The 25,821-nt window shown below is 55.6% G+C and overlaps 1 protein-coding gene across 2 annotated transcripts in view; it reads left to right on the forward strand.

The window, feature by feature from the left end:
* The window catches only part of EBF3 (EBF transcription factor 3), a gene marked incomplete at its 5' end in the record, with an annotated part of 116,245 nt that overhangs the window by 1,730 nt on the left and 88,694 nt on the right, over positions 1-25,821 (forward strand). For both annotated transcript variants that reach the window (XM_079793364.1, XM_079793363.1), the window contains 2 exons: positions 2,905-2,978; positions 4,603-4,671. In XM_079793364.1, the coding sequence (XP_079649490.1) occupies positions 2,905-2,978; positions 4,603-4,671 (143 nt within the window). The remainder of the gene's footprint in view (positions 1-2,904; positions 2,979-4,602; positions 4,672-25,821) is intronic.

The raw sequence follows: 25,821 nt of genomic DNA on the forward strand, positions 1-25,821 counted from the left end.
GCTAATGAGAATCCCATATTTATTGGAATAAACGAAGCAATCGGTGAAATAGTTGAGGTTGTCATTACAACAGGACAGATATGCTTTATTAAATGGCTTGTGATGGGATTCAAGTTCTCTCTTAATTAATTATGGTAATTCATACGTGACAGAAAAATTTCAAGATGCCCCTTTCCGTGTATTTTTAAACGGGTGTGTGTTTTTTCTTCTCTCTCCTTGGAATCATTTCATTGATTTTTTTCCCCTCATCACCACGGTGACGAACTCCTTTCCGAAGCCCGGCGAGTGGGGCTTGATTAGTTCCCTTTTTCTCCTTTCCAGCACGATGGTCTAGTAACACGAGACGTTTATTTGAATTTAAAAGTTAAATGTGTTGGGGTGAAAAGTCACCTTGTTCTCCTCTAGCCCATCTTCACCTCTCGGCCCCCCATCTCCATAATTCAAACTCCGAGCTCCAGGGGTCACTCAAACCCGCCCATTGCTCTGCGGAGCCGCTCTGGCTCCTGCTCCCGCCCTCTGTCATACCTTGTAAATAACATAATTACAGGCAGCTCCTTATTAAATTATTTAACCTGTCTTGGTCAACTTTTCCGAGGATAACTATTGGCTCTCGGAAACGTCATTAAGTGCAGAAAAGCGCTTCCTTGCTTTCTGACATGGTGCAGTTTCTGGCTGGGTCTGTGCCCGGTCGTACGTTGTTGTTCAGTTGTTTTAAAGACCCCCCCCCCCCCCGCACCCTCCCACTTTCCTTAAAAAACAGAGGTTGGGGGAGGGGCAGGCCCGATGTGTAAATTAAATCCGCTTGGCACGGATTGATTTAAAATACAGTTAGTTCCAGGCTGGGCTTCAGGCTTGGAAACGAAAGCGGAGCCTCCGTTTCTGACGCGGGCTTGAAGAAGGCGAGCCAGGGGCAGCGCCTCCCGGCTCCTGCAGCCGGGCGCGCGTGCCTCCGGCTCCGCTCGGCAATTCGCTTCCCGATGGGACTCCCCCTCTAGAAAGTTTGTCCTTCCCCAGGCAGCCCGCGTGCCAGCTGCTCCTGTCCGCGGTGGTCACGCGGGGCGGTTTTCTCTGAGAGGAAACACAGACCTGGTGGCCATCGTCCCTCTTTCTGAGGAGGGCAGGCGGCGTGCCCCGCGGTCAGGGTGTCCCTCGGACGCAGGGGAGCCGCGGGCGGCGGGCAGGGTGCTTCTCTTTCTTTGTACGTGAAGGGCTGGTGTTCCCAGAGCGCGCCGCGGTGGGAGGCAGCGGTGGCTGGGGGCATCCCGAAGTTTTCCTGTTGTTGCCTAGAGCAGGAGGCCGGTTCCCAGTGCACTTTTATTGTTCATTTAGCCACGGGCCTTGGCAGTATAAACAGCTCTGGAAATAAAGGCATTGAATCTCCTCTCACTGACCGGGATGGAGGGGGGGGAAAAAGGAAAGGAATGGCCCAGTAACTGATCAAAGAGTCAATGGTGCTGAACCGACAGTTTATGGATTTCTGTTTGCGCTACAAAATAAAAAATAAATCAGATACAAATGCGGGGCTCCATCCCAGGACCAGCCGCGCACTGGGAAGGAAGAGCTGGTGGTGCCCGCTGCCCGCCCTGCGGCCCGGGCGGCCCCGTTGGCCTGGGGTGACACCGCGGTTTGGAGCAGGGTCCAGGGAGGCTGGGGGACAGTGGCTCCCAGGGACCGTGCCCTCTTCCCAGAGGGAAGCCGGGTTTCCTCGGGAAAGGGCTTTGTCCGCCTGGAAGTGGAGGAGAGAGTCAGAAGTGCCCGGGGAGGTTGGAAGTAATTTCCAGATAATTGGGGGGTGGGGTGGGGGTGGCGGGAACTGGAGAGGGGACTCCCCTCCCCCTTCCGTGGAATTTTCAGCCGGGAACTTGCGGCTCCTGGCCCCCCCGCCCTCTGCCCCTCCTCCGGTGGCCTTTTCCCCCCTTCTTTTCTTTCCCCCTTCCTCCCCCTCCCCGCTGCGGGCGGTGGGGCTGGGGCGGCTGGCTCGGCGCGGCCCCAGCTCGGGTTCCCGGCGGGCGGAGCTGGTGAGCGCCGTGGTGAGCGCACCTAGGGCTGCGCACCATCTGGCAGAGCCTCTGCTCAAAACCTACCCGAGCGTGTGCGCAGCCGCTGCCTTCTTCCCCGAGAAAAATCATTGTTAGCAGTTTCAAAATAAACACCAGATTGGCCATTAGCACTTTATTTCCAAATACCATCCAGCGCGGAGCACGTGGCCGCGCGGGGCCGGGCGCCTGGGGCCGGAGGGGCTCTCCTGCCAGGAGCCCGGAGGCCTGGGCCGGCGCGGCCACGTGAGGCTGCTGCGTCCCGGCCCCAGGGCTGCCCACGGCGCGCAGGGCCCGGCGGGGCGAGCTGGCAGGGCGGCCAGGGCGGCCGGACCGGCGGAAGGCCCACCTCTGGAACCCGGGTTTGAACTCGGGGCTCGGCTGGGCGCCCTCCTTGCCCGCGCCCGGGGAGCGCAAGGGGCTCCGGGCAAATGACTGCCCCGGCCGGCTCGCCCTGCTTTAGTCACAGCGTGTTGTCAGCGGCCTCTCCCGACACACACATTGGAATTCGATGTAGACAATGGCCCCAGGACGCGGCCCGGCAGCCGTGGGGGTAGCCGAGGGGCTGAGAGCCCGGGGTGCCCGGACCAATGTGCCCTGGCTCCCTGCACCCCGGCCTTGCCCCCGCCCAGGAGACTGAAATCCTCTGGAGGTGAAAGCCCGAGCTGGCCTGGAGGGCGCCCGGGAGAGGAGGCCTCCGTGGCTGAGCCTTCCTCTGGGTGACCCGCCTGCAGGGTGGCATGGGGGGCCGCACTGCCTCCCCCGGCCCTCTGTGCACCTGCCCGCCAGCCGGGCCTGGAGGCGGGGGGCAACGGGACGCCCACGCCAGGGCGCCGTGTAACGCCCGCCTCTGCGTGTCCCCGTGCAGGCCATCGTCTATGAGGGCCAGGACAAGAACCCGGAGATGTGCCGTGTGCTGCTGACCCACGAGATCATGTGCAGGTGAGCGGCGGCCGGCCGGGTGAGCGGCGGGCGGGTGGGTCGCCTCGGCGCCAGCTGCAGCCACAAAGGATGCGCAGTCCTGGCGCCTCCACCCGGCTCGGCTTCGGGATGGGGTTCGATTGAAATGTAATCGGCTGGCCGCAAGCCGCAGCCCAGGAGCCGGGCTCACTTCCCCCAGGCTGCCACAGTGGTCCCCGCAACTGGCTGGCGGCTCAGCAGAGCCGATGAACGGGTGGGCCCTGTCGCTGCGATACCAGAAATGCGAAGGGGTCCTGGTGATGCCGGCATCCTCCGTGCGGAGGAGTTGGGGATCACTCCCAGGCACTTGCCTGCTTCCTTCTGCGGCGCTGGCCTCCTGAGCCGTGCCGGCGGCTGGTGTTGATAAAAGGAAACCCTGTCCGTGTTGCAGAGCTGACCATGTGAGCGTGGGTCTGGGAGCCTGTCCGTTCACCTCCCCCTGTTGCAGCCAGGCGCCCTTCCCCCGGTGGTTAGGCTGCTCTTCCTGAGCTCCCTGTCACAAGAGCCATCCCCCTCCTGCTTCTTGTCTAACGACCACGCGCGTTTCACCCCTCCACGGCAAATAAAAACGCACCATTGACTTGGTGCGTGCGGCTGGCGGAACGTCGTGGCGAGGAATAACGAGGACCTGCGAGCCTGCGACAGTAGCGGGCCGCTGACTCTGCGGGGCAGGCTCCGCCTGGCTACGGTGCTGGCTGCCTACATGCCATTTCTGAGCAGACATATTGTTACAGCACTAATATACAAAAGCTGACTTTTTCTCATATCAGGTAATAAATATAAATTACAACCAATAAAGTGGAATTTCTTTATTATCCACTTCTGCATGTACTGCAATTAACATAGAAAGCGCACAGATGTGATTTAAGCTCTAAGTGGAAGACTGTAGACTTTCTTTAATCACTTTAGCTGTCAGCTTTAAAAGGCTTTATATACTTTGCCTACCATATGGTGTTAATTTAGCTAATTTAGACATGTAACCATTATACAAGTATGCTTTTTTAAAATGCAAGAAGCATAACATTTTTGTTTCATTTCTGCTTTAATTAAAGTTTCAATAACAGAGTTAAGGTAGGCTTAAAGAAGGAACAATGGAAGTTTCTGATAGATGGAGGCATGCTTTTTGTGGTTATAATTAATAAGTGCCCCCAAAGAAATACTGGTTGAAGGTGGCATCTTGCATCTTTTCCAGAAATAACAGCTTGACAATTAGAGGTAAACAAAAGCTGAAGCTGTGAAAAGTTATTCCCCAGCCTCCTGCCTCCCCTTCTCCTCAGTTCACTGCAAAGACAAACACCACAACATGTTTTCCATATTTTAGCATCGCAATTTAGATGGTAGCTCTGTCACCCTCCTCCTAAGGAACAGATATGCCCAACGAGGCTCGTTCCTTCCTTCCGGCAGAAAGTTACACCCTAAGTTTAGCCACCGAGCACGTGAGCCCACTGGGTTTAACATCGCCCGTCGGCCTGGGTAGGATAACTTATTTTGTCGACTCCAGCCGCTTGGCTGTCAGACTTAAAAAAAAAAGAAAAAAAAGAAATTACGAGTCAGGCTTGAAAGGATGACATGCATATTAAAACCCCTGTTTACAATTGCTCCACAGCCGGTGCTGTGACAAGAAAAGTTGTGGCAATAGGAACGAGACACCCTCAGACCCCGTCATCATTGACAGGTAAGGATGGCTTCTTTATTTTTCCCAAAACAAAACCGCAGCCCCAGCCCCAGCCCCAGCCTGCAAGGGCCTTGCTGGGTTCCCAGCGGCGCCCTGTCTGCAGGGCTGGGGCTGGGGCTGGGCTCCCCGGGTGCGCTGCCGCATTTGTTGTCCGCGTGCGTTATCGTGCACAGGTGGGTTGACTTGGAAACCTGGAGGCTGGCTCTGTGGGGATTCGGTAATTGCTTGGAGTTGTCAAGGGAAGCAGTTTCATCTGCCACCGCTCTCGCTGTGAGGAGCACTTTATGCCTAGAGAGTTTCTGGCTTTAAACCCAGAGATGTGTCATAAAACGCTTTTTGCTAATTTGTTAACAAGTATTTTATTTTTGCATTATTATTATTGTGTTGTGTTTTTTTTTAAAATCTCGGATGATAGCCGGAGTTGAGACTTGGGTGGTGTTACTGTTGTAATTGTTGCCCAGTGTTAGAATGAATTTAATCTGCTCTCAATTAGTTGCAAAATGTCTCCTAATTTTTTTCCAATTGTGGCTGTCGTTTTATGTCAAGTAGCAAATATGTAACTAACAAACCAAAGTTGTTATAATTGAAACTAATTGCACATGCTGGTTACATTTTCCAACATTAATATCCATCACTAGATGAGCTGTATGCATTCTTTACATTTGCTGCTCTTCATCTTGCTATTTATCATGTTCCTTGGGCCACATTGCATCCTTTAAAGCTACTAATCATCAGCCCTGATGGTGTTAATGTGCATTTGCTGTTGCTTTAGTTGAAACAACAAATACACCACCACCCCCCTGCCCTCCTCCGGAGCAACCCCCCCCCCCCCCCCCCCCCCGCATCGCTGGGTTTCTGTGCCCGGGAGGAGGGAGGCTTTCTTCCCCCCAACAATGGGGAACAACAGCCAGAGGCCCAGGGTGCGAGGGGCTGGGGGTTTTTGAAACTGGTACCCACATCGAATACATGTTAGACGTGTGCACATGACTCCAGTTTTGTGAAGCAGAGGTTTAGGCCGTTTTGAAGAGGGGTTGGATTTCAGCAGGCTTTCAGGACAAAGTTATCTTTTGATCATGAACTTTGGCTGTCCAGTGTCTGAAAAATTAAACCCGGAAAACTCCGTGAGTTAAGCCTGAGGAAATCTGGGCCTCCAGTGGAGAGCAATGCTAATGTTGAACTAGCTGGGATCGCTGTTTGCTTAGTGGGGAATGCTCGGTATCTGACAGAAGGGACGGCTCTTATTAGTAATCAAATAGGGTGGACCAGTTGTGGCCGTCACTCAGGCGGCGAGAGCAAGTTCAACACTTGGTCCAACTCCAGCTCCAGAAATCAATAGCTTTATATTTGTCTTCAGCGCGGTGGTCAGGGGAAGTCTTCCCGCCTCAGGGCTGTTGGGCGCGTACCTGAATTTATTTTGTTTTTCCGTGATTGGCTAGAAGTGTCTGAGCAGCTCTTGGCATCTTTTCTGACTGTAGGATGCTTGAAAAGGCAGCGCGTGTCTGCTCCTCGCTCGCGCCGCGGTGGGAAGTGTTTCATCTTCTGAGCTGCCTTCCATTGGTGATCTTTGTCCATTTACAAAAGCTGGCTCCTTTTCACGTGGTGAGGGGTTCAGCACAGCACAGCACAGGGACCGCGTCGCCGTGTTGACTCAACCCGTGTTTTGGGCGCCGTGTTTCCCCTCCCAAAATCACTTTGGGGTTGGTGTGACAGTCCATCACGTACCGACGCTTGGATACGGAATAACCTCTAATACTCAGTTTTATCACGGCCTGGGAAATATCTTTCCCTGCACGTGCAGAAATATACTCGCGGGTTCTTGTCTGAGTGAATGCCTTCTTATCTTCGGTTAATTAAAATAGGTGCTACGATTACTGATACCTCCCTGACCTAGAGAAGTGTGTGATCATTTGATATGCTAGAAGCAGGAGAGGAGGGGAAAATGTAAAAAAACATTTGGTTAATGGGTTTACCAAGTTTATTTGAATAAGGAGGATTGCAGCTCCATTTGCGCCTGGCATCAATGCTTTGGAGATCTTAATTATTGATGAAAATCTGCTCTGCTTCTAAATTCAAAGATATGACAATTTTATAGGAATTTTAATCACCTTCCACGTGAGGGATGCTGAGGGTAAGGGTAGTTTTATGGGATGACAAATAGGATGTGTGTTTTTACCGTTCTTAAAGAGAGCTGTCACTTCTGACGACAAAAGACTATTCACATTTTGTTGCTTGGTGTCAATCCGTGTGTGATGATTGCAGTTATTGGCACAACCTTCCGCGTAAGGCATAGTTCTAGGGGGGAAGTGAAGAATTCAGTGTTTACGGAGGCAAGTTGTGTGAATCAGAGAAAGAAAAATGCCTGTGGGAGGAGGCTGTCTTTCGCGTGATGCAGCCTTTTGCAGCTGAGATGCGTTTCAGTTTCATAATGATCATCATTTCAGTGGCGTGCGCGCTGCCTCCGAAAACTAGTTGCTCCCGTTGAGCTTCTAGCCGGCGTTGCCCCTGGAGGGCCGGTGAATAACACCCCGCACCGGGCCGGGGAGTCCGTCCACAGGTCCCCACCCTCGCTGTCACTACTTGGTTAGTTGGCTTAAGAAAGAATTAGAGACAACGTGCTTCCCAGGCTCCGGGTGGCCTGTGGCCACACTTGGCGGTTCCCGACCAGAGAAGGCCTATTTGTCCTGAGGATATAAACCAATAATTCCAACCTGAATTGAGATCAATGGGCCCACGTCCGTGCTAACCCACGCGGAGGCGCTTCCGCAGGCCGCGCCTGCGCTGCTGTGTGATGAGAACAGAGAAGTCAGCCCCCGGCTCCGGCAGGCAGATCGCATTCTATAGACTCTGACGCCTTAAATCAATTAATTACACAATTTAGCCCGGTTATCTTCCAGAAGCATTAAACACTCACGAGCAGCGTGAAGACCCGCAGCGCGGAAAGGGGGGACACGTGAGGGTGTTTTTGCGCTGTGAAACCCTTGTATTGTGAAGGTCTCACTTACCTTCACTGTTTTCTTCCCCATAAAACAATGCTAGAGGAACCACCGTTTACGGCTCCGCAAATATAATTCTACTACGGCGGGGTTAGGAGAATACAGCAACTCACGGGCAAAGGAGAAACGTGACGCTGTAAAGTAAAGGCATGGCCCGTGAAGAGCTACTGCGGTGGGAAGCATGTATGTGGCTGTAGTGACCTGCAGAGCCAGAAACGGGGGCGGGGGAGCGAGCGTGTGTGTGTGTGTGTGTACACACCATGTGCACATCCCCACATACATGCATGTGCGTGTATATGTGTGTGTACACACACACACACACACACACACACACACACACGTAATGCTTTACGGTATTCTGAAAGGGACGGGGTATCGTTTTCCTCGTGGAATAATGTTTTCTGGGAAAACACAAAAGCAGATGGTCTTCATTAGGAACACCCATTGTCCACACAGCCCAGCTATGAGCAGATGAATCTCTCCCGTCTCACCCGTGCATTCCAAAGGCTGTGAATGATTACAGGATGTCGGTGTAGCTGCTAAACCAGAACCACACTTTGGCTGTCGTCCTCTCATGCCATCCCATCCCGGGGTGTCGCCTGAGGCCCTGTGGACAGGCCCGGGGGAGGCACGTGCTCCTACCTCCGTCCCTGCCCGGCCGGGTGGCTTGGAGCTTTGGGTCCAACGGCTGCGACGGGGCAGGCGGACTCCGGGGCGGCAGGAGCTGGGTGCTGGGACATCCGCGCGGCCGGGGCGCGCACGGGGGCCCCGTGCAGAGCCTGGAGGGAGCGTGCTCGGCGGGGCAGTTCCAGATGGCACGGTCTCAGGCGTCCCACGCGCTGGCATCTCTGTGGCAGCGGGGCCCCCTCCCCGGCAAACCTGGCATTGGTCTGTGGAGTTCGGGAGACTTATCATTCCAAGTCTGTCCCACTTTGCTGTCTGGAAGCCAGACATCTGTTTATTCCATTTTCTTTCATACAGAGTTTGGAATAGCTCTAGTTGGCCGGGGGTGGGGGGTGGGGGGGGTGGGGAGGGGGGGGGGCGAGAGAAGCAAAGTTTTGTCATATTTAACAGCTGTTACAAAATTTCAACCCTGTGGGCTCTGAAAATACTTTTCAGCTGACCTCAGATTTTTATACATAACTGACACAGGGTTGCAGAAAAATATTATTGACTTAACCTTTCATTGTCTGCGATTTCACGTTGTCCTCCGTCACATGCCCCAAACCCCAAGCATTTTAACTCCGCACCCCGCCCCCCCGGCACCCCCCTGCACCTCTCTGATTCATTTACGAGTTTGAAGTTTACACCTTTAAAACGATTGCAGAACGGTAGCTGAACACACATTGGAGATTTTCTTTCTTTCTTTCTTTCCTTTTTTTTTTTTTTTTTTTTTTTTAGTCAACAGTGTTTCCTTTCACTTCCTGTCACAAAGGTCAAAGAGAGCGACCTTTGCTGGCAGTCCTCCCACTGAATTATTCATGGCATTGACTTTTGTCAGCACACACAGTTGTGCTCTGGGACGTTTTATTCATTTACCTCATTTAAAGCGCCTTTCTGCACCTGTTCAAGTATTAATATCATGTAATTTGGGCCTAATGCCGATTTTGCTGAACACTCATTATATTTTTTATTAGCTATATTTCCAAACGATTATGTATGATTATTACCAAGCCTTACAAACAGCACCGGGCTATTCCCTAGCCCCTTCCATCTTCTTGTCAGGTTGTTTTCGGAAGCGAGGAGGATAAACATTTGACCAGTCCCAATGTTTTCATTCCACTCCATCTCCAAGCACAGAACTTAAAGCTCCCTCCCTCATGGCTTTGCACGAGCGTGATTAAATCCAACTCCGAGGGAGCTGTACAAATGCCAGCATTTATAAGGTCAACGCTTTTGTTAAAAACGCTATGTAAATGAGGATCTGCAAAAAGGGACATTAAATAAAATTAAATTCATTGTCTTCTTTAATGTCATTTACATTTTGGCTAAGCCCCGGCCTGTCAAGGAGGATTTTAAAAATAATTTTAATTACACACCATTTAGCGATCCAAGGCTTTTTTTTTTCTATTCAGCAGCGTTTGGATAACCTGCAAAACGGAGACTGTTTATTAACTTCTTAAGCGACAGCTTGTCATTTCACCCGCATGGCGCAATGAAAACAGTATAGTTTGGTGTTAATTTCTCCTTCTCGGTTTCCTTGAAGATGTGAATATAATTACCAGGCTCGAGGCCTCGGCACCCCGGAGCCCCCCGCCCGGCGCTGGCCGTGTGTCTGAGGCGCTCTGTGGGCCCAGGGTCTGTTTTAATACATCGGGACTTCAGTGAAGGGGAAATATTGGCTAGAGATTTGGCAATCTGAAAGCGCACTGTGGATGAATGGACGTGGCTACAAAGAATCTGATTTTGCCTGGCACGGTCCCCGCTGGCGCCGCGCTCAGGTGTGAATGGCTGTTTGATTCCCTGGCACGCCGGCGGAGAGAGGCGAAAAGTTCACCGCGCTCATTCATCCTCTAACCGTTTTTTTTTTTTCCATAAACTTCGGGAAATAAACAGAAGAGGAAGAGCTGTATGATTGAGTCACGATGCCAGGCTCTCATTGAAACAGGGAGACCCCAGAAACAGTGCCCACCTGGTAGCTTTTCCTCCCCTGGCAGCCCCGTCTCCCAGGCTGCGTCCCCGTGCTGACCGCCCCTGTGTGTGTGTGTGTGTGTGTGCCACAGCCAGTGTGGCCACGGCCGCCGTGGTTTGGGGCCAGGAGTCGGGAGGCTGCCACGGCCACCAGCAGGCCTGAGCCTGCACCTCTGCTCCAGGCCGTGGAGGCCTGCAGAGATTTATGGTTGCCGGCCCGGGGAAGGGACTCCAGGGCCAGGCCGGTGCACGGCTGGGTTTCAGAACAAGCCACACACACCCCTAATGACTTCCACCACACTGGGCAGCACTCCGATGGCTGGCGGCGTGAGGGGGCCGCCTCCCCTGAGCCGCTGTGCACGGGAGCCCGCAGCTCCGGCGGGGGCGGGGGGGGGGGCGGGGGAGGGCTGGGGGCCGGGCTGTCAGAAGCTATCGTCCAGGAGGGATGTTGACGCAAGCCATCCCGCGCCTCTGCGGCGGCCTTATCAGGTGAAAAGCAAAGATATTGCCAGTGCCTGTAATTGTGTTAGGATGGCTGGGATGAATTGGATTACCTTATGGAAAGCCGTCCAAACGCGGGGTTCTGGTACGCATGCTTACAGGAAGCGAATAATTACTCTCCGTGCACCCGGAGATAATTGGGGCTGGCCGGGCCTCCCCCGCCGCCCAGGAAGGGGGAGAAGCTGGCCGGGCAGAGCGGCTCAGGACGCCCACCCCGGGACGGAGGTCCTGGCTGGTGGCTCGCCCCGATGCTGTGATTTTTTGGTTACTTTTCCAAGATGGTGAATAATAATGGATCGGAATTCAAACTACCGGTGGCAACAGGAGGCACGTTGGAGGAGATAAAAAAAAAAAGAAAAAAAGAATTCCAGGCTCTAATGATGGAGATGGTCGTGGCAGACAGGAAGTGATTGACAAGTAGGGGCACAGGAAGTGAAAACTCTCGGAGCTTAACCTGTCCTTGGCGGAGCCTGCCGAGCTTGCACTCGGAGAAAATGAAAACCATTCGCCGCCGCCCGCCCGCCAGAACACAAGCACCTCTGTTTGTTTATCTTCAGAGCCAATCTCCCCAAAATGTTTGTGGTCAAAACTCTACATAATGAGGCATTATGCTGGTATTATTAATGCTGGAAAATAGAAATGTGGCTATAATTTAGGCAAACAAGCGGAGGGATGTTGTGTGTCAAGGGTATTTTTGGTGGGATTTTATAAGCTCCTCAGACTTTGGGGTAACTAGCATTCATTAAATTGTGGGGGAAACCTGTTTTAAAAAACTATTTATTCAGAAAACAGCCAGGCACATCTGTCAACATCATAAATGCTAAAAATGGGCAAACCATTTCATGGAGCGCGAGGTGGAGGCTGGGGGGCGGGGGGGAGCAGGGCGGGATGGGGAAGCTCTCATTTAGGTTTTCGAATCTCTTGGTCCCCCTTCCCTTTACAAACAAAACAAACGAGAAATGTCCCTCTGCAGCTCCTCCTCTGGAAGCCGCTCAGCTAGAAAATGCCCCCGTGCCTGCCAGCAGCCCTGCCAGCGGCAGCTGAAAACAGCAGAGCGGGGGCCTCGCCTCCCCAGTCGTTGGCGAGGAAATGAGTTTAACATGTGCGGAAGGCAGGGCTGCAGCCTGCGCTGCTGTGGTTCGCGGAGCCCAGGCCCGCGGCGGAAGGCGTCGGCTCCAGCGTGTCTCTGCTGGGTGTGCAGGGAGCGCACATCTGGGGAGGAGGCTCCAGCCGCGCCCCCGCCCCACCCCCACACCCCCTTCCCCGTGCCTATCTACCCCCCCCCTTCCCTCTCTCTCAGCAGAAAGCACTTGGAGGCAGGGTGCCCTGTCAGAACATCCAGACAAAACTTGGGCCCTAAAAACGTTCAAGGCCCTAAAAATACTTGCCCTTGTGGTGACGAACTTCCAAAGGGCGGAGGTGGGGGGGGGTGGGGGGAGAGACCCACCTGGACCACAGAGGCCTGCCATGCAGGGAAAGGCTTCAACAGGGGTTCCGTGCCCACTGCACGCCCCCTCTCCCCCCGCCTCCCCTGCTGCAAGTTTTCATCGAAAGGGAAAGCGTCCCCCGAGTGGCCGGTGAGACGTTAGGGAGTCACCGGGAAGCAGGTCTGGAGCCCGCGCCTGGGCGGGGGCCGTGTGAAGGTGACATGTGCCGCACAGGTGTGGGATTTAATTACGGCCAAGGCGGGCAGCAAGCCTTCCCCAGTCCTGGTGTGGGGGTGGGGCAGCCAGGTCACCCCAACCCTGGGTGGGGGACAGGGCCTGACAGTGGGGAGGGGTGCCCCTTTTATTTTAGATAACACCCAGCCGAGCCACCTGGGCCTGGTGGAGGGCTCAGGGATGCTGCTGCCCAGTCTCGTTGAGGAGGGGATCCTCCCTGAGGGTCCCCGAAGTTTTCTCCAGCCTTTAGGGTCGGGGGGTGTGGTTGGCAGGCACCTCAGTGGCGTTCTGAGAGGTGCATGCAGTTGTCCTTCCCGGGTTGTCCTGGCCCAGAACCACGTGTCCAGCTCCGTGGAATCACATCCCAGGACCTGGAGGGTGGCCTGGGGGATACAAATGGGTGCAGGGCAATTGGTGGCCACAGAGCAGGGACACTAAAGCCACACCAGTACCAGCGACAAGCCACCCCAAGCTTGCATCCTGTTCCTCTACCTTTGATGTAGATTCCAAGGTGTCCTGATAATGTTTTTTTAGAAAAATGAATAGACTTTATTTTTGGAGCTGTTTTAGGTTTACACAAACATGAGCAGAACGTGGGGCCCCTATATCGCCCCCCTCCCCAGTTTCCCTTTTTGTGTAACAGCTTGCATTAGTCAGATACGTTGTTACAACTGATGAATCATCACTGATGCATTGGGATTCACTGAAGTCCATAGTTTGCATTGGGGTTCGCTGTGTGTGCTGTACCTCCTGTGAGTTTTGACAAATGCATGCTGACATGTACCCACCCTTTCATATCATACAGAGTCGTTTCACTGCCCGAAACCACCTCTGTGCTCTGCCCCCTTAAAGCAACTCCCCCACCCCCGCCACCTCTGATCTCTTTCCTGTCTCTGCAGTTTCGTCTTTTCCAGAATGTCACGTAGCTGGACTCACAGAGCATGTAGCCTTTTCCGATTGGCTCCTTTCGCTGAGGGATGTGGATTGAAGGTCCTTCTATGTGTTTTGTGGCTTCATAGCCACTAATGATACTTTCTGAATTTCAGCTTTTTTTTTTTCTTCTTTAAGGTTTCTGAGCAGTATTTCCCCTTCCATTTAACATCTTGGTGTTCTATAATAAAGTTCTGTAGCCTCGAGCTTACCGTTCACTCGTAGAGTCGTCACCCTCGGATGTTGTCTGTGGGTTTCTCGTGGCTTTTGGGGGTTGGTTGACATGCCCAACCCCATTTTTTTTTTTCCTTAAACCAGTTACCTCCGTTGCAGAGAAACGAATACATTGAAACTGCTTACCCAGAATTTGTTTAAGCGGCGTGACTCAGTTTTGCTTATTATCAGGGCTTTTCCCTAAAGACTACTTTTTTTTTTAGGATATTTAAGTAGCATGGGCCATCCAAGGAGCATGACTGAGTCGCTGGGAAGGCCGGTCTGCTGTGCTGCGGCATAAAGACGGAATGAATTCGGCATTCAGTGTAGTTGTTGGCTTTTTTTTTTTTTTTGGTTTAATAAATTAAACTACAAATTTTCCTAATTGCCAAACAAAATGTTAGGCCAGCGTTAGCCAATGCGGACAGTAAAACACAACATAAAACCTGCTGAGAGTTATATGTGGTATTTAATACGAGACAGAGTAATGCCCGGGTTTTTATGGTTAAGTATGAATTCACACCCACAGCATTTGTTTCACATTAGGAAAGGTTTGTAAATCAGATCAGTGTGCGGGGATGGGGTGGTCCGGGCAGGCGCGCTGTCTCTCCGCCCTGATGTTTGGTTGTCGGAAAGGCTGCCAAAGGGAGCTCCCCGTCCATATCCATTTTCTCAATGAAGCGATTCGTCCTCTGACACCGGGAAGATTGGGTCAGGAAGTAAGTGGGGGATTGGATTAGACGGGAGGCTCATCCTCGCTGTCGGAGGTCAGCGGCCTGATCCGGCCACCGGGCAGCAGCCATCAGTTACGGAGACGAGGGCTGCCCAGCGGTCCTTGGCCGGCGGACGCCCCGGGGAGAGGTGGGAAGGATCTGGGGAAGGGCTTTCCGGGGGAAAACATGGCAATCAGTATCATTTGTTAAGCCTGACGAGCAGGTTCTAAATATAACAGCCCACTCTCCGAAGATCACTCCTTTGAACAAACAAATGAGTTGTGCAAGGTAATCAACGGCGGGATGCCCCATCCAGAGTGATGCCTTTCAGGAAAGCAGCTCAAAAAGAGGTCCTCCCTCTGCCACCCCAACAGACGGCCGATTCTCTGCCACGGCTGTTGGTCTCACCGCCCTGACCAAGTCTAGCGCGCCCACGACCATCCACGGAGCAGCTCGACAATGTAAACAAAACTTGCCTTGGCGCAGGGTAGTATGACACATGGATGGATTTATGCGTTACAGTTTCAAGGCTTTCCTACGTGATGGCGAATAAAGCGAGGCACCGAAGTACCTTTTAACTTTAATAAAAAAAAAAATAAAATAATGATTTGCCTGCGAGAAGTGTGGCGGTCAGAAGCGCCTCTGCTGGGCTCGGGGTATTTGTCATGACAAGTGACGGCTGCTTATGTTTCCCGAGACCCCATCATAATTATTCCCGGCAATTATAGCATCCAGAACCCCATTCCAGCCCCACGCACATTTGTTCCCATTTATTAGACTGTGAGCAGCCACTAATTTACATTGTTTCAGAGTTCTGTGTTGGGGTAATTTATTGCGTGTGCTGGGGTCACCCAGAGTTGACCAGTCGGCAGGGCGGACCCGCGCAAGGAGGGATGGAGGGCCCGCAAAGGCGAGGGCGGCAGAGCGGGGGGCACGGGGGTTTGGAGACGGCCACGGCCCTTTTAATCACGTTTTGATTTATTCTCTGTTACATTACTTGCTCTCCGTTTCTGTTTTTTAACAAATCAGAGCCTGGAAAGGCCTTTTTTTTTTTTCCTTTCTTTTTTTCCTTTCTTTCTTTTTTTTTTTTTTGGAAGGAAATGGGAGCGATATCTTCTAACGAGTGGAAACTTTTACTAATGCCCTGAATAAAATATTTGTCAGCGGCCTGCACTAAACGCGAAAGCACTCCGCCGAGGGAACAAAGCCTTACTGTTCCCTTCTCATCATAGCAGGTTTCGTTATCAAGTTGAGGAAAAAGGCTTGTTTAGGCGAAAATAATGATCATAAATAGAGCTGTACCGTGGGGCTGGGAGGGAGCGGTGACAGTGCCTGCTATCAAGGCCTGCAATTCCGAGGAAATATGAGTGTTCTGATCCGGGGAAGCAGTAATTATCTTTTTGTGAAGAATGTACAATGGTGTCGGATGATGAATTGATCGCAGATTGGAAGCGTGGTTTCACTGTCGTGTACAGAGATAAGAGGGAGCCCCGGGACCGCTCATCGCGTCTGCGAGTTCACAGCCAGCCAGTTTATTAGCACAAATCCCAAATGTTTAGTAAACTCATTAGGTTCCATCTAATGCTAATTTATCATCATAGACGGAACCCCGGCCGCGGAGGCCGGAGGACCGTACCGCATCGGCGGGACGTGCCGAGCGCTCTGATCCATCACTCTCTCTGTGCTGCCCGTCCTTCCTCAGATGCTCTGCACGGGCCCGAGAGATCCGAGGGATTAGGCCATCGCTGAGGGTCCTCGGAGCTCCCTTCCCCGGGATGGTCACCTGAAAGGTTACGACATCCTACGCAACCGTGGGATGTGGGGAGAGCTTTGCTTTGGGTTTGCTTCGCCAGTACCCCCCCCCACACCCCGCTTCTTGCCTCTTCCTCCACCTCCCAGGCCTCCCCCCACCTCCCCTCTCCCCTCCCTAGTTTTCCTTTTCCTTTTCCAATCCCGTCCCAGCGCCGAATTCAAAGAATTTCCTTGCAGAATCAGTTTACCAAGAAATGCATCATGGTACATAAATGTCAAGTACAGTTTATTCTAAACTTCACACAGTGTTTTTCTTTTAAAAAATCAAGCTTTAAATGCCCAGTTCTCCTGACATTTTCGTACATATTCTATAGTGTTTTCGAAGAGGATAATAACCTTTGCTTGATCCTAGGCAACAGCTGCAAAGATAATGAAATTCTTATGATATTTCACCAGGTAAAATGTGAATTGCAGAAGAAAAGCTATTGAATTTTTATGGATCTTAATCGCATAAAATGAGATTCATGGGGCATACGTATAACTATACTCGGCGGACCAGCAGGCCGCGGCGCGGAGGACTGGCCGCGCTGGCGAGGGGCGCTCCAGCTCCCACTCAGAAAGCGCTCCCCACACGCTGCCTGCAGCCTGGCCTGAGAGTGATAATGAAATATGACAGAAATTTCCTTGTGCTGGATCAGTGGCGAGAGAGGTCCTGGCGCGGCCCGTATTAATTCATCTGACTTATGTTCCAGGTCTTGATTTACCTTATGATTAAAAACTTCTGCAGGTTTGCTCACCAATTGAAATCAGATCTCATCTGCAGCCCAGTGGTATTGATCCCTATTTAACATCAAGGCTCAGAATTGATTGGCATTGATTAACAATAAAAATGCTCTCCTCCGCGTCCAGCCGGCCGGGCCGATGGATATTCTGACGGAGGCGCCGCGCCGTGGCGGCGTTGTCCGCACTGACCAATCTGAACGGAGAAGCGGCCCCGCCCGCGAATACACAATATATTTTAATGTTATTGTAACTGGATGCCGGGCCGGCGGCGCCCATTGATTTTATTCTTGTTGTATAAGATAAATATCTTTAATAAAATCCTCATTTTATTTAGGATTTTACAGGAATAGCTTGATTACTAGAATGGTGATATTTTTCTTTTCCCACGGTGTGAAAAAAATGGATTAAAACATAAAGGCTATAATAACACAACACTGGAGATGAAATGTTAATCAACTCAGAAGTCACACTCGGGGTGGGGAAGTCTGGGAAGATATTTCAGCCGTGGAGCTGCCCGGCGCCGCGCCTCCGCTTCTCCCGGAGTGTTTTACAGCCGGGCCGGCCCGCTGGCCCACGGCGGTCACGCGCCGACGGCCAGCGTCCCTCCGCAGCGACGCGGAGACATTCGGTTCCACCGAGCTCAGCGCCGAGAACCCACTCACTAGGACCCAACCCAAAAGTCTTCCAGGAGGCCGTATGTTTGTTTTGTCCCGTTCCCCTCGGTACAGATGCAGCCCCTGGGAAGGATTTCTAACAGTCCTCTTAGCTGATAGCACCCAGGAAGGACGACGGCGTAGTAAGGAAAATAAGTAAGAGCCGTCTCGCCCGCGGAAACGCTGAGATCTCCAGGCCGGGTCACGTCCTGTCCCCAAGACCGGCTGGTAACTGGCGCTCATCCTTCTCGTCCAAGCGCGCTGGAGGCCAGGTCCAGCTGAAAGAAATTATCCAATCTCTAACATCCAGAAGTTTACAGTTATATAATGATGGAGAAAACCACAGGTCCCGAGGGATGCCGAATTTTAGAGATACTTCTAAAATGAAATTATCCAGCCGAGCCTCTAAGACAACCTCCTTGTACTTAAGACAAAAACGACAATCTGGAATTAATTTTTTTTTTTTTTTTTGGTGATAGGGCAAATCCAATTTGCTTCTTTAACTGTTGATTAAGGAATCAGGCCTACAAGGCCGTCCCCTGTAAGCACGGGCTGTTTATTTGTCTGCAGAGAGCAGCTCCAATCCCCTCCAAGTGGGAGCGGGGTCAGGCCTGGCTGTCACGAGCGGCCCTGTTTGTGTGGAGACACAGTTGCCTTCTCGAGCCGTGGGGGGAGGCTCCCCGGTCACTTCCCATCACGCAGGCAGAGCGCGGTTGAGCGTGGAGGAGCGAGATCTGCCTTCTCGGGCGCCTCTTTTAGAATCTGGGGGAGACATCTACTAGGAAGCGGGAAATAAGCAGATCCCTTAGACTAGACCAGTGGTCGGCAAACTCATTAGTCCACAGAGCCAAATATCCACAGGACGACGATTGAAATTTCTTTTGAGAGCCACATTTTTTAAACTTAAACTTCTTCTAACGCCACTTCTTCAAAATAGACTCGCCCAGGCCGTGGTATTTTGTGGAAGAGCCACACTTAATGGGGCCAAAGAGCCGTATGTGGCTCGCGAGCCGCAGTTTGCTGACCACGGCCCTAGGCCCCTGGCTTCCAAAGGAAGGCCTGCTCTCTGAGCGTTCTGTTAAAATAAAGGCCTTCCCCCACCCCAATTTAAATTTGTAGGGGAGGGGGGCGTCTCTTTTGGTCTTTGAAAATCAGTTGTAACTCTTTAACACGATCTGCCGTCGATTTCATGTAGAAATAAGGCCCTACCGATGGTCTCGTCAAATGCAGCCACCAGATTTGCAAACAGGCAGGTGTTATGTGGGAGCAGTGTCGGTGCCAGGCTGTGAAAAGCACAGGTGGTCTCTGTGTGCGCCCTGGTTGGGCAGGGTGGACCCCATCTCCCCAGGGCCCCCGGGCCTGAATCCTTGGCCCTGCAGGTTGGTCTCACCTGGCGAAGGCCGAGGTCCTGGGGGCCTGACCCTGTGCTGCACGGTGCCGTGTCCTTGCAGGCGCGGGGCTGGGAGCTTGGGGCGGCAGGCGGTGCGGCTTCGGTTTGCCTGGTTTCCGGTGGAGTTGACCCGACTGCACGCCGTGTTCCCCAGCGTCAGTGTCTCACACCTTTCCCGTGTCTGTGACTGGAGGGTTGGTTTTGTCCCTGCTCCTTATATTGCTGTCCTGGGACGGAGACCCCCGGGACCAATGAAGTCCTGGCCCCCCCCGCCACCCTCAAGTCCCTCCGTGCCCACAGACACATATCCCCCGAATGCAACCACCGGTTTACTGCATCTGGATGGGGCCCCGCCTGCACGCAGCGGGGGTGACTGCCAGTGTCTGCTCTCTGCAGAGCCACTAACTGTGCCTGCACCAGGTCCCGGCCCCTCCCAGGAGCCCCGCCAGAGGGCAGCCTGACCCGTCACCTGGTCAGATTCCTCCAGGCGCACTTCGCCTGTCCCCCCTCCCAGGTAGCCCTGTTCACGCCGCACCCCCTTCCTCGCTTCCCTCTACCTGGGCGCAGCCGCCCTTTGGGTGTGGAAAGCCCTCCCCACGGTTCACTTTCTGGAAAACCTGTTGGTCCCTTGGGGCCGTGTTCAAACTCCACCTCCTAGGGCCCCAGGGCTGTGGGCGAGCCACCTCCCCTGCAGCTCTGTGGCCCAGCGCCTGGCCTCGGGTCCAGGTCTTGGTGCCATTGCTGGGTCAGGGCAGGGGGGGGGGAGTCCCCCTGCCTCAGGCAGGGCAGCTGTGCGCCTTCTCCGGGCCCCGGGTCCTTGGCCGCCCGTGGGTGACGACGGAGGAGGAGCAGGAGTGTGCGCTGTCCCCACGGTGCGCCTGGGCTTGGATGCCTCAGCTCTGAGCGCGGCCGGAGCCCCACCTGCTCGCGGGCAGCCCGGGCTGACCTGTAAGCCGATCCCCCGCTAAGTCCCGCTAAGCCGTCACCGGGCTTTCATCCCTCCACCGTGACGCCTGCCAGCAGGCCGAGGCCGGTGGCCACTCGTCCGGCTCCGCGTACCTCGCGAGGCAGGAAGTTTTCCTTTCCTGATGTAAACACACGTTTCCTAGGGCGGTTCCCGAGAGCAGCAGGCTCCTTCCCCATCGGGTGGTGGTGGCGGGGGGACTTGCTCCATGCGGGGCAGCCCCAGACCCAGGGCCCACCTGGCCTGGCCGTGCCATCCAGGCCGGGAACACGGAGACCAGCGGGGGTGCTTGGGGCCCGGGAAGGGTGCACCCTGCGTGTCCGCTGGGCCCGGACTCCCCATGGCTCCCCTGCACCCCTCCTCGTAGGGAGGGGCCCGGAGAAGCCCCAGGGTGCCAGCAGGAGGGGTGAGGCTCCCTGTCCCCTTACCCCCCCACCCCCTCCCCCAGCTCAGCAGGTGTGAGGGCGGCAGCCAGCCATCGGCAGCCTGGTTGTGACAATCACAGCCCCACAGCTAAGTTGTACGAGCAGCTTGCGTTCACTGAGCGCTTCCTGAGCGGGCTCTCGGGGAGACGTGCCTCTGACAGCCCCGTCCTACTATCGTGCTGCGGTTCCCTCCGATCTGGGGACGGCCCGCGTCACTCAGCTGGGAAGGGAAGCGGGGGTTTGAATGCCGACCCCGGGGGGCCACTGTGGTGGGTGCTGACGCCCCCACCTTGCACGTACATCCCAGCAGCCTGGGGGGCTCTGCGTTTGAGTTTCTGGGTGATCTGGGTGAGCCCCCCTCTCTCGGCCCCCACAAAAGGCGAGGGGTTTGGGGACGACGTCTCCTAGGGTGGGGTGTACGTGAGAGGAGGCGGGTGAGGGGGTGTGTGAGGCGCAGCGTGTGCTCACCTGGGCACGGAGTGGCCCATGCCGGTGTGGCGGGGAGGAGCCCTCGGATAGCGGGTGTCATTGGGTGTGAGGGGTGAATGGGCTCCCGCTGTGCCGGGGGGCGGGCGAGAGCAGAGGTCTTGGGAGCCCCGCCTCTGAAATGAGACTGATGGGGGGGAGCATCCCTGTGGGGCGGAGCGCTGGGCCCCAGGGACCCGAGGAGCGATTCCTCTGGGACGCAGGGGTCACTGCCGTTGCTGCGAGCTCTCCGAAGCCTGGAGGGAGGAAGCCGGCTCACAGGCGCAGTGTCTAAGCCGGCACCGCTTTGTTGGCCTCGAAAGAACGTAGACCCGTATCCACCCGCGTGGGACAGAAGTGGGCCACTGGTGGCTCGTCCCCGAGGGAGTCCCAGTGCCGTCTGTCACCGAGACGTCTGAGGGTCCCGTCTGAGGAAGCGGACGGCTGGACGGACCCGAAGGAGTGCGGTTATAATTCCCCGGTGCCTTCGGGGGGAAATGCGGGTTCTGCAGCCCACGTGGCCGGCTCCGCTCTGGGTTTCCCTGGACGTGTCTCCACACCAAGTTTGGCAGAACAAACACACAAAGCCACAGCACACACCAAGGGCGTGTCTTCACACGAAACCTACACAGTGAGAACCTTGGTGCTTTGGGAGGGTTGCCTACGGCCGATGGTAATGGTGACATTGGTTATCAGGGTCATCATTATGATCCTTTTTTTTTTTTTAAACGAAGTCTGGCGTTGTTTATGTAGATTTAAACCATGCTACTGTTTTCGGATTTTCAAGGAGTCCTCGGCTTGCTGTCTGTCCCTGGTGAAGTGACAGCAAGGCCCCCGGGGGGTGGGGGGAGGGGCAGGCAGGGCTGCCAATTGGAGAGCGGCGTGGGCTTCTTTACCCACCGAGTCAGCGTCGCCGCCCTGTGCCAGTCCCCCGCAGAGGCACCGCCCTCGGGGGTGGCGACGTGACGTTTCCGAGCTGCCGTGAGCTCGAGGTCCCGCAGCGCCTGGGTGCAGCGGAGTGGCTGGCGTTTATGTGCGGGAGAGAGACACAGAGGGGCCTTGTTTGTTTGGGGCAGGTCAGAGGTTCAAGGAGGCTTTGAAGGGATGGAGTCGGGATAATTGAGTTATCAGATGCCAACTGGTGGCTTCCTCGAGCCCACGGCTCCATCCTCTGTCAGTCTGATGGGATCCAGAAGGCTGGCCAGCGGCCGGTCCGGGTGCCGCCCCCACGGGTCTCCTTGCTCCCCAGGTTGGTTTTATGAGCCATGAGACCCTCCGTAGCAGCTCGCTCCCCCCGCCACCCCCCTGCACCCCGACTCAGTGATCTGTAGGTGCTTAAGTCCAGAGGCCCTGATGGGAGGGCCTTCCTGCCCCTCCAGCTGTGGTCAATCCTTCCTCTTGGGTGACAGCTGGCGAGACAGCCACCCGCCTGCCCGCCAGACGGCCACGCTCAAACCTGCTTGCACTGTCTGTCCAGAAATATTGAATCATTTCCCTCTTTCCCCCACCAGCTTGAAACGAGAAAAACGCCGGTTTCCTTGTAGAAGGAAACCCTGGCTGTTTGCTGGGGGGTCTCCAGGGAAGCCTGTGTGGGTTCCGGGGTGTCCCCCGAAGCAGCCGGGCAGAGGCCCCGAGGCGGGGAGAGCCCGCCGGGGTGTCCTGCAGGATGCCCGTGTTCCCGTGTCTCCGCAGCGCGTGTGACTCTGGGCAGTTGTGCTCATGATTCAGATGAACATGTGGAAGCAGCCTGTGCTGCTCTCAAGTGAACCCTGGCTCCTGGGCCCACTTAAGAGGAAACGGCATTATCTGGGAAAGGGGGGTTTTTCCCCGTTCCCCTTCCACTTCTGGGGCGCATGTGAGAAGATGCTGGAACGGAGTGTTTCTGCTGCACGTCCCTCCTCGGCAGCTGTCACGTACGGCGTGCACTCGTGAAGGACGGGCATGGGAGGGACGCTGGCCTTCCGTGGTGGTGGTGGCACAGCCCGGGTGGCGGGCCCAAAGGGGCAGTGGTGGGAGGGAGAGGGTCTCTGCCACGCCCCCTGTGACCGAGACCTCGTGCAGGGAACCACGTGGCCCAGGGCCGCCAGTGGGAGCGGGGTGGGTGGTCTTTCTCCTCCTAGGACCCCGGTGGTGGTGCCGGTGCCGGGCCAGGCACACGGAAAGCCCCTCGGGTCCCCGTGCACCTGCTTGAACAAGTGCGTGTGGATGGACAGCAGGCACCCCCCCCCCCCCCCGGCCTCCCGGGGTGGCAGGGATGGGCTTGCACAGGCCCAGCTGTCTTGAGAGCTGCTTTTCTTACCAGGGCGCACTGGCCGCTGTGGGGCCTGCCTCTCTGTTCTCAGAGGTCCCTTCCCAGAGCCCCGGGGCAGTCCGTGGGGACCTTCGACGCCCAGTCCCCCTTCCTTCAGCTGGACGCTGCCATGGAAACGCCCGCCCTTCTGGGCCTCTGCAGCCTCAGGACCCACTTCCTGTCCGGTGTTGGGCAGGAGTCCTGGCCGACCTGTGCTGGTTCAGGGTTCTGGTGGGCTGAGAGACACCGTGTGTGTGTGTGTGTGTGTGTGTGTGTGTGTGTGTGAGAGAGAGAGAGAGAGAGAGAACATGTGTGTGAGCACATGTATGAGTGCATGTTTATGAGCACAAGTTTGTGAGTGGGTGCACATGTGTTAGCATGTGTTGTGTGAGCGCATGTGTGTGAGCACTGAGTGTGCATGTGAGTATGAGCACACACGTGTGGATGTGAGTGCACGTGTGTGTGGGGGAGCTGCCCCCTCTCTGGCACCCTCCAGAGTACTCCCCGCCGCCTCCCTCCCACGCGTGTCCCGCAGGGCTGGGTGTGACAGTCACTCTTATATCTGGGTGTGACAGTCACTCTTATAACCATGTGGGGTCCAGTCCCTAGAGGAAACCTGGGGCGAACCCTCTATGAAATCAGGGCTTCTCTGTGCGGGCAGGCGGGGAGGGCGGCCCGGCCTAGGTCATGTCTGGCTCCACGGGGTCAAATCCGCTGACCTCCTGGCCTCCAGGGAGGGTCCCTCCCAGGCTGTGGGCGGCCTCAGTGCAGGGGAAGGGCTTTCTGCACGGTCAGGGCTGCAGGTGGTGTGCGGGTTCTGGGACAGAATCCTGTGTGTGTAACCCCAGCAATTGCTGCGACTAGTTCTGTGCGGCACGGTCCCCACCCTGCACCTCCGGCCCGGCCACCTGCTGTGCTGGTCCTGGGGTGGCTGGGGCCGGGCTGCGGCTGGACGGACTTGTGTCGGAGTCCCCTGTGACTTGTGTCGGAGTCCCCTGTGGCAGCGACCCTCGTGGTGAGCGGGTCAGGCCTCTGGGCTGACGGATGACACCCCTCCCCAGCTGGGCCGAGGTCAGGAGCCCGGCCTGGACCTGTGCGGGCCACGGTGGCTCCCAGGGCCGGGGGCTGGTCGGCAGGTGTGCCTGGCTGTGGGAGGAGCCTCCTGCGGGTACAAGCGTCTAACTTTCCATGGAGCCCCTGGCCTGGGGCTTCGTTGTGAAGCCAGTTGTAGGGTCTGGAGCCCCAGGGGCCCGGCCCTCGTTGGCAGGAGTTTGTGGGACGGACAGGAGTGCTCGCCTGAGCCTGGGATGACGGCATGGGCTGTCTCCTTCCCCGAGCCAGGCGGGCAGGACGCATTGTTCCCTTCCCCAGGCTGGACTCTACTCTGGGTGCAGGTGGGCGTGGCCCCTCCAGAGTGTCCCCCGTGAGAAGCGGCCTGGGGGTGTCGGTGAGGTCTCCTGTTTCCGCTCACCAAGGAGGACTGTGCAGAGTCCCACGGCCCTGTGTTCTGGCCAGATCACCACCAGGCAAAGCAGGCAGTAGCTGAAGGAGAGCATGTCATCCCTCCCGATCCAGGCCTGACATACCAGATTCCAGAAGGTTCCAGAAGGTCCCAGGGGCCCCGTTTTGCATGGGGAATGAACTTGGGCTTCTGCGAGGGCCAACCTCGGGCTCCTCCCACAGAGCCCAGCCGTGTCCTGCTGACCTCAGGCCTGACCACAGTGGGGGGCACCTGAGGCCTGCGTGTGGAGTTCATGGCGAGGCCACGTGCTGCTTACGTGGCACCCGGGAATCGCTCACCTGGCTCACAGATTCCCCCTCCCAGCAGGACCAGCAAGAGCCCAGAAGGAGGGAACAGTTGTAAATTGGAGGGAAGTGACGGGGAGGGAACTTGGAGACTCCCAGCCCCCGCCTGCTACTTAATAGTATGCAAATGAGCAGTGAAATAATTACCCAGAGGGCGGAGGCAGGACAGCCCCCCTGGAGGGTGGGAGCCCAGGCGGGATGCTGTCTCTGCCAGGGGCTCAGTGTGAGCTGGCCGTGTTTGCTGGGCACCTACTAGGCACAGGGGACAGCTGCTCACTCGGGAGACCACACCTGCCCCCAAGGGGCTACTGATGGAGACCAAGGTCTGCTCAGGTCCAGACGGGGTTGCTCTGAGCCCCTGGCCAGCACGGGTGGGGGTGTGGCTGCCTGGAAGAGGAGGCCCCTGGGTCTGGGGGTGCAGGGGACTTGCTGACTCTGGATGTGGAGGGAGGAAGCTTCAGGCCTAGAGGAGGAGCCCGCGCCGTGAGAGGCGTTCGGGGAGGGGCCAAGCCAGTCAGGGCTAAGGTTGCCCCACTAACAGGACATCCAATTAAATCAGAATTTCAGATAAACTAGGACGCGTGTGTTAGGATAAGCGTGTCCCAAATAGTGCGTGGGACATACTCACCCCGAAACGTTCACTGCCGCTTACCTGACATTCAGATTTAGCGGGCGTCCTGCAGTGTCCCCTGCCAATCCCGCAACCCAAGTCCGGGTGTTGTGGGAGCCGGGGGTTGTGTCGGCACCCACGCACCATCCTCCCGGGCCCATGAAACTGTGCTGAGGACGGTGGGGGAGAGTGGGGAGGAGCCGTGGGGGTGGGCAGGAGGGAAGGGGATGAATTGGCCCGCTGGGCAAGGGCAAGCTGGCAGGGCATTGGTGCCCAGGGAGGCCCGGGCCCAGGCCAGTGGTGAGCGCTGGTAGTGCCCGAAGGGATGCAGGTGCCCGGCTGCCCTGCAGGGAGGTCCTTGTTCACAGCC

This window comes from Cnephaeus nilssonii (genome assembly GCF_951640355.1).
Source record: "Cnephaeus nilssonii genome assembly, chromosome: 16".
Taxonomy (NCBI): domain Eukaryota; kingdom Metazoa; phylum Chordata; class Mammalia; order Chiroptera; family Vespertilionidae; genus Cnephaeus; species Cnephaeus nilssonii.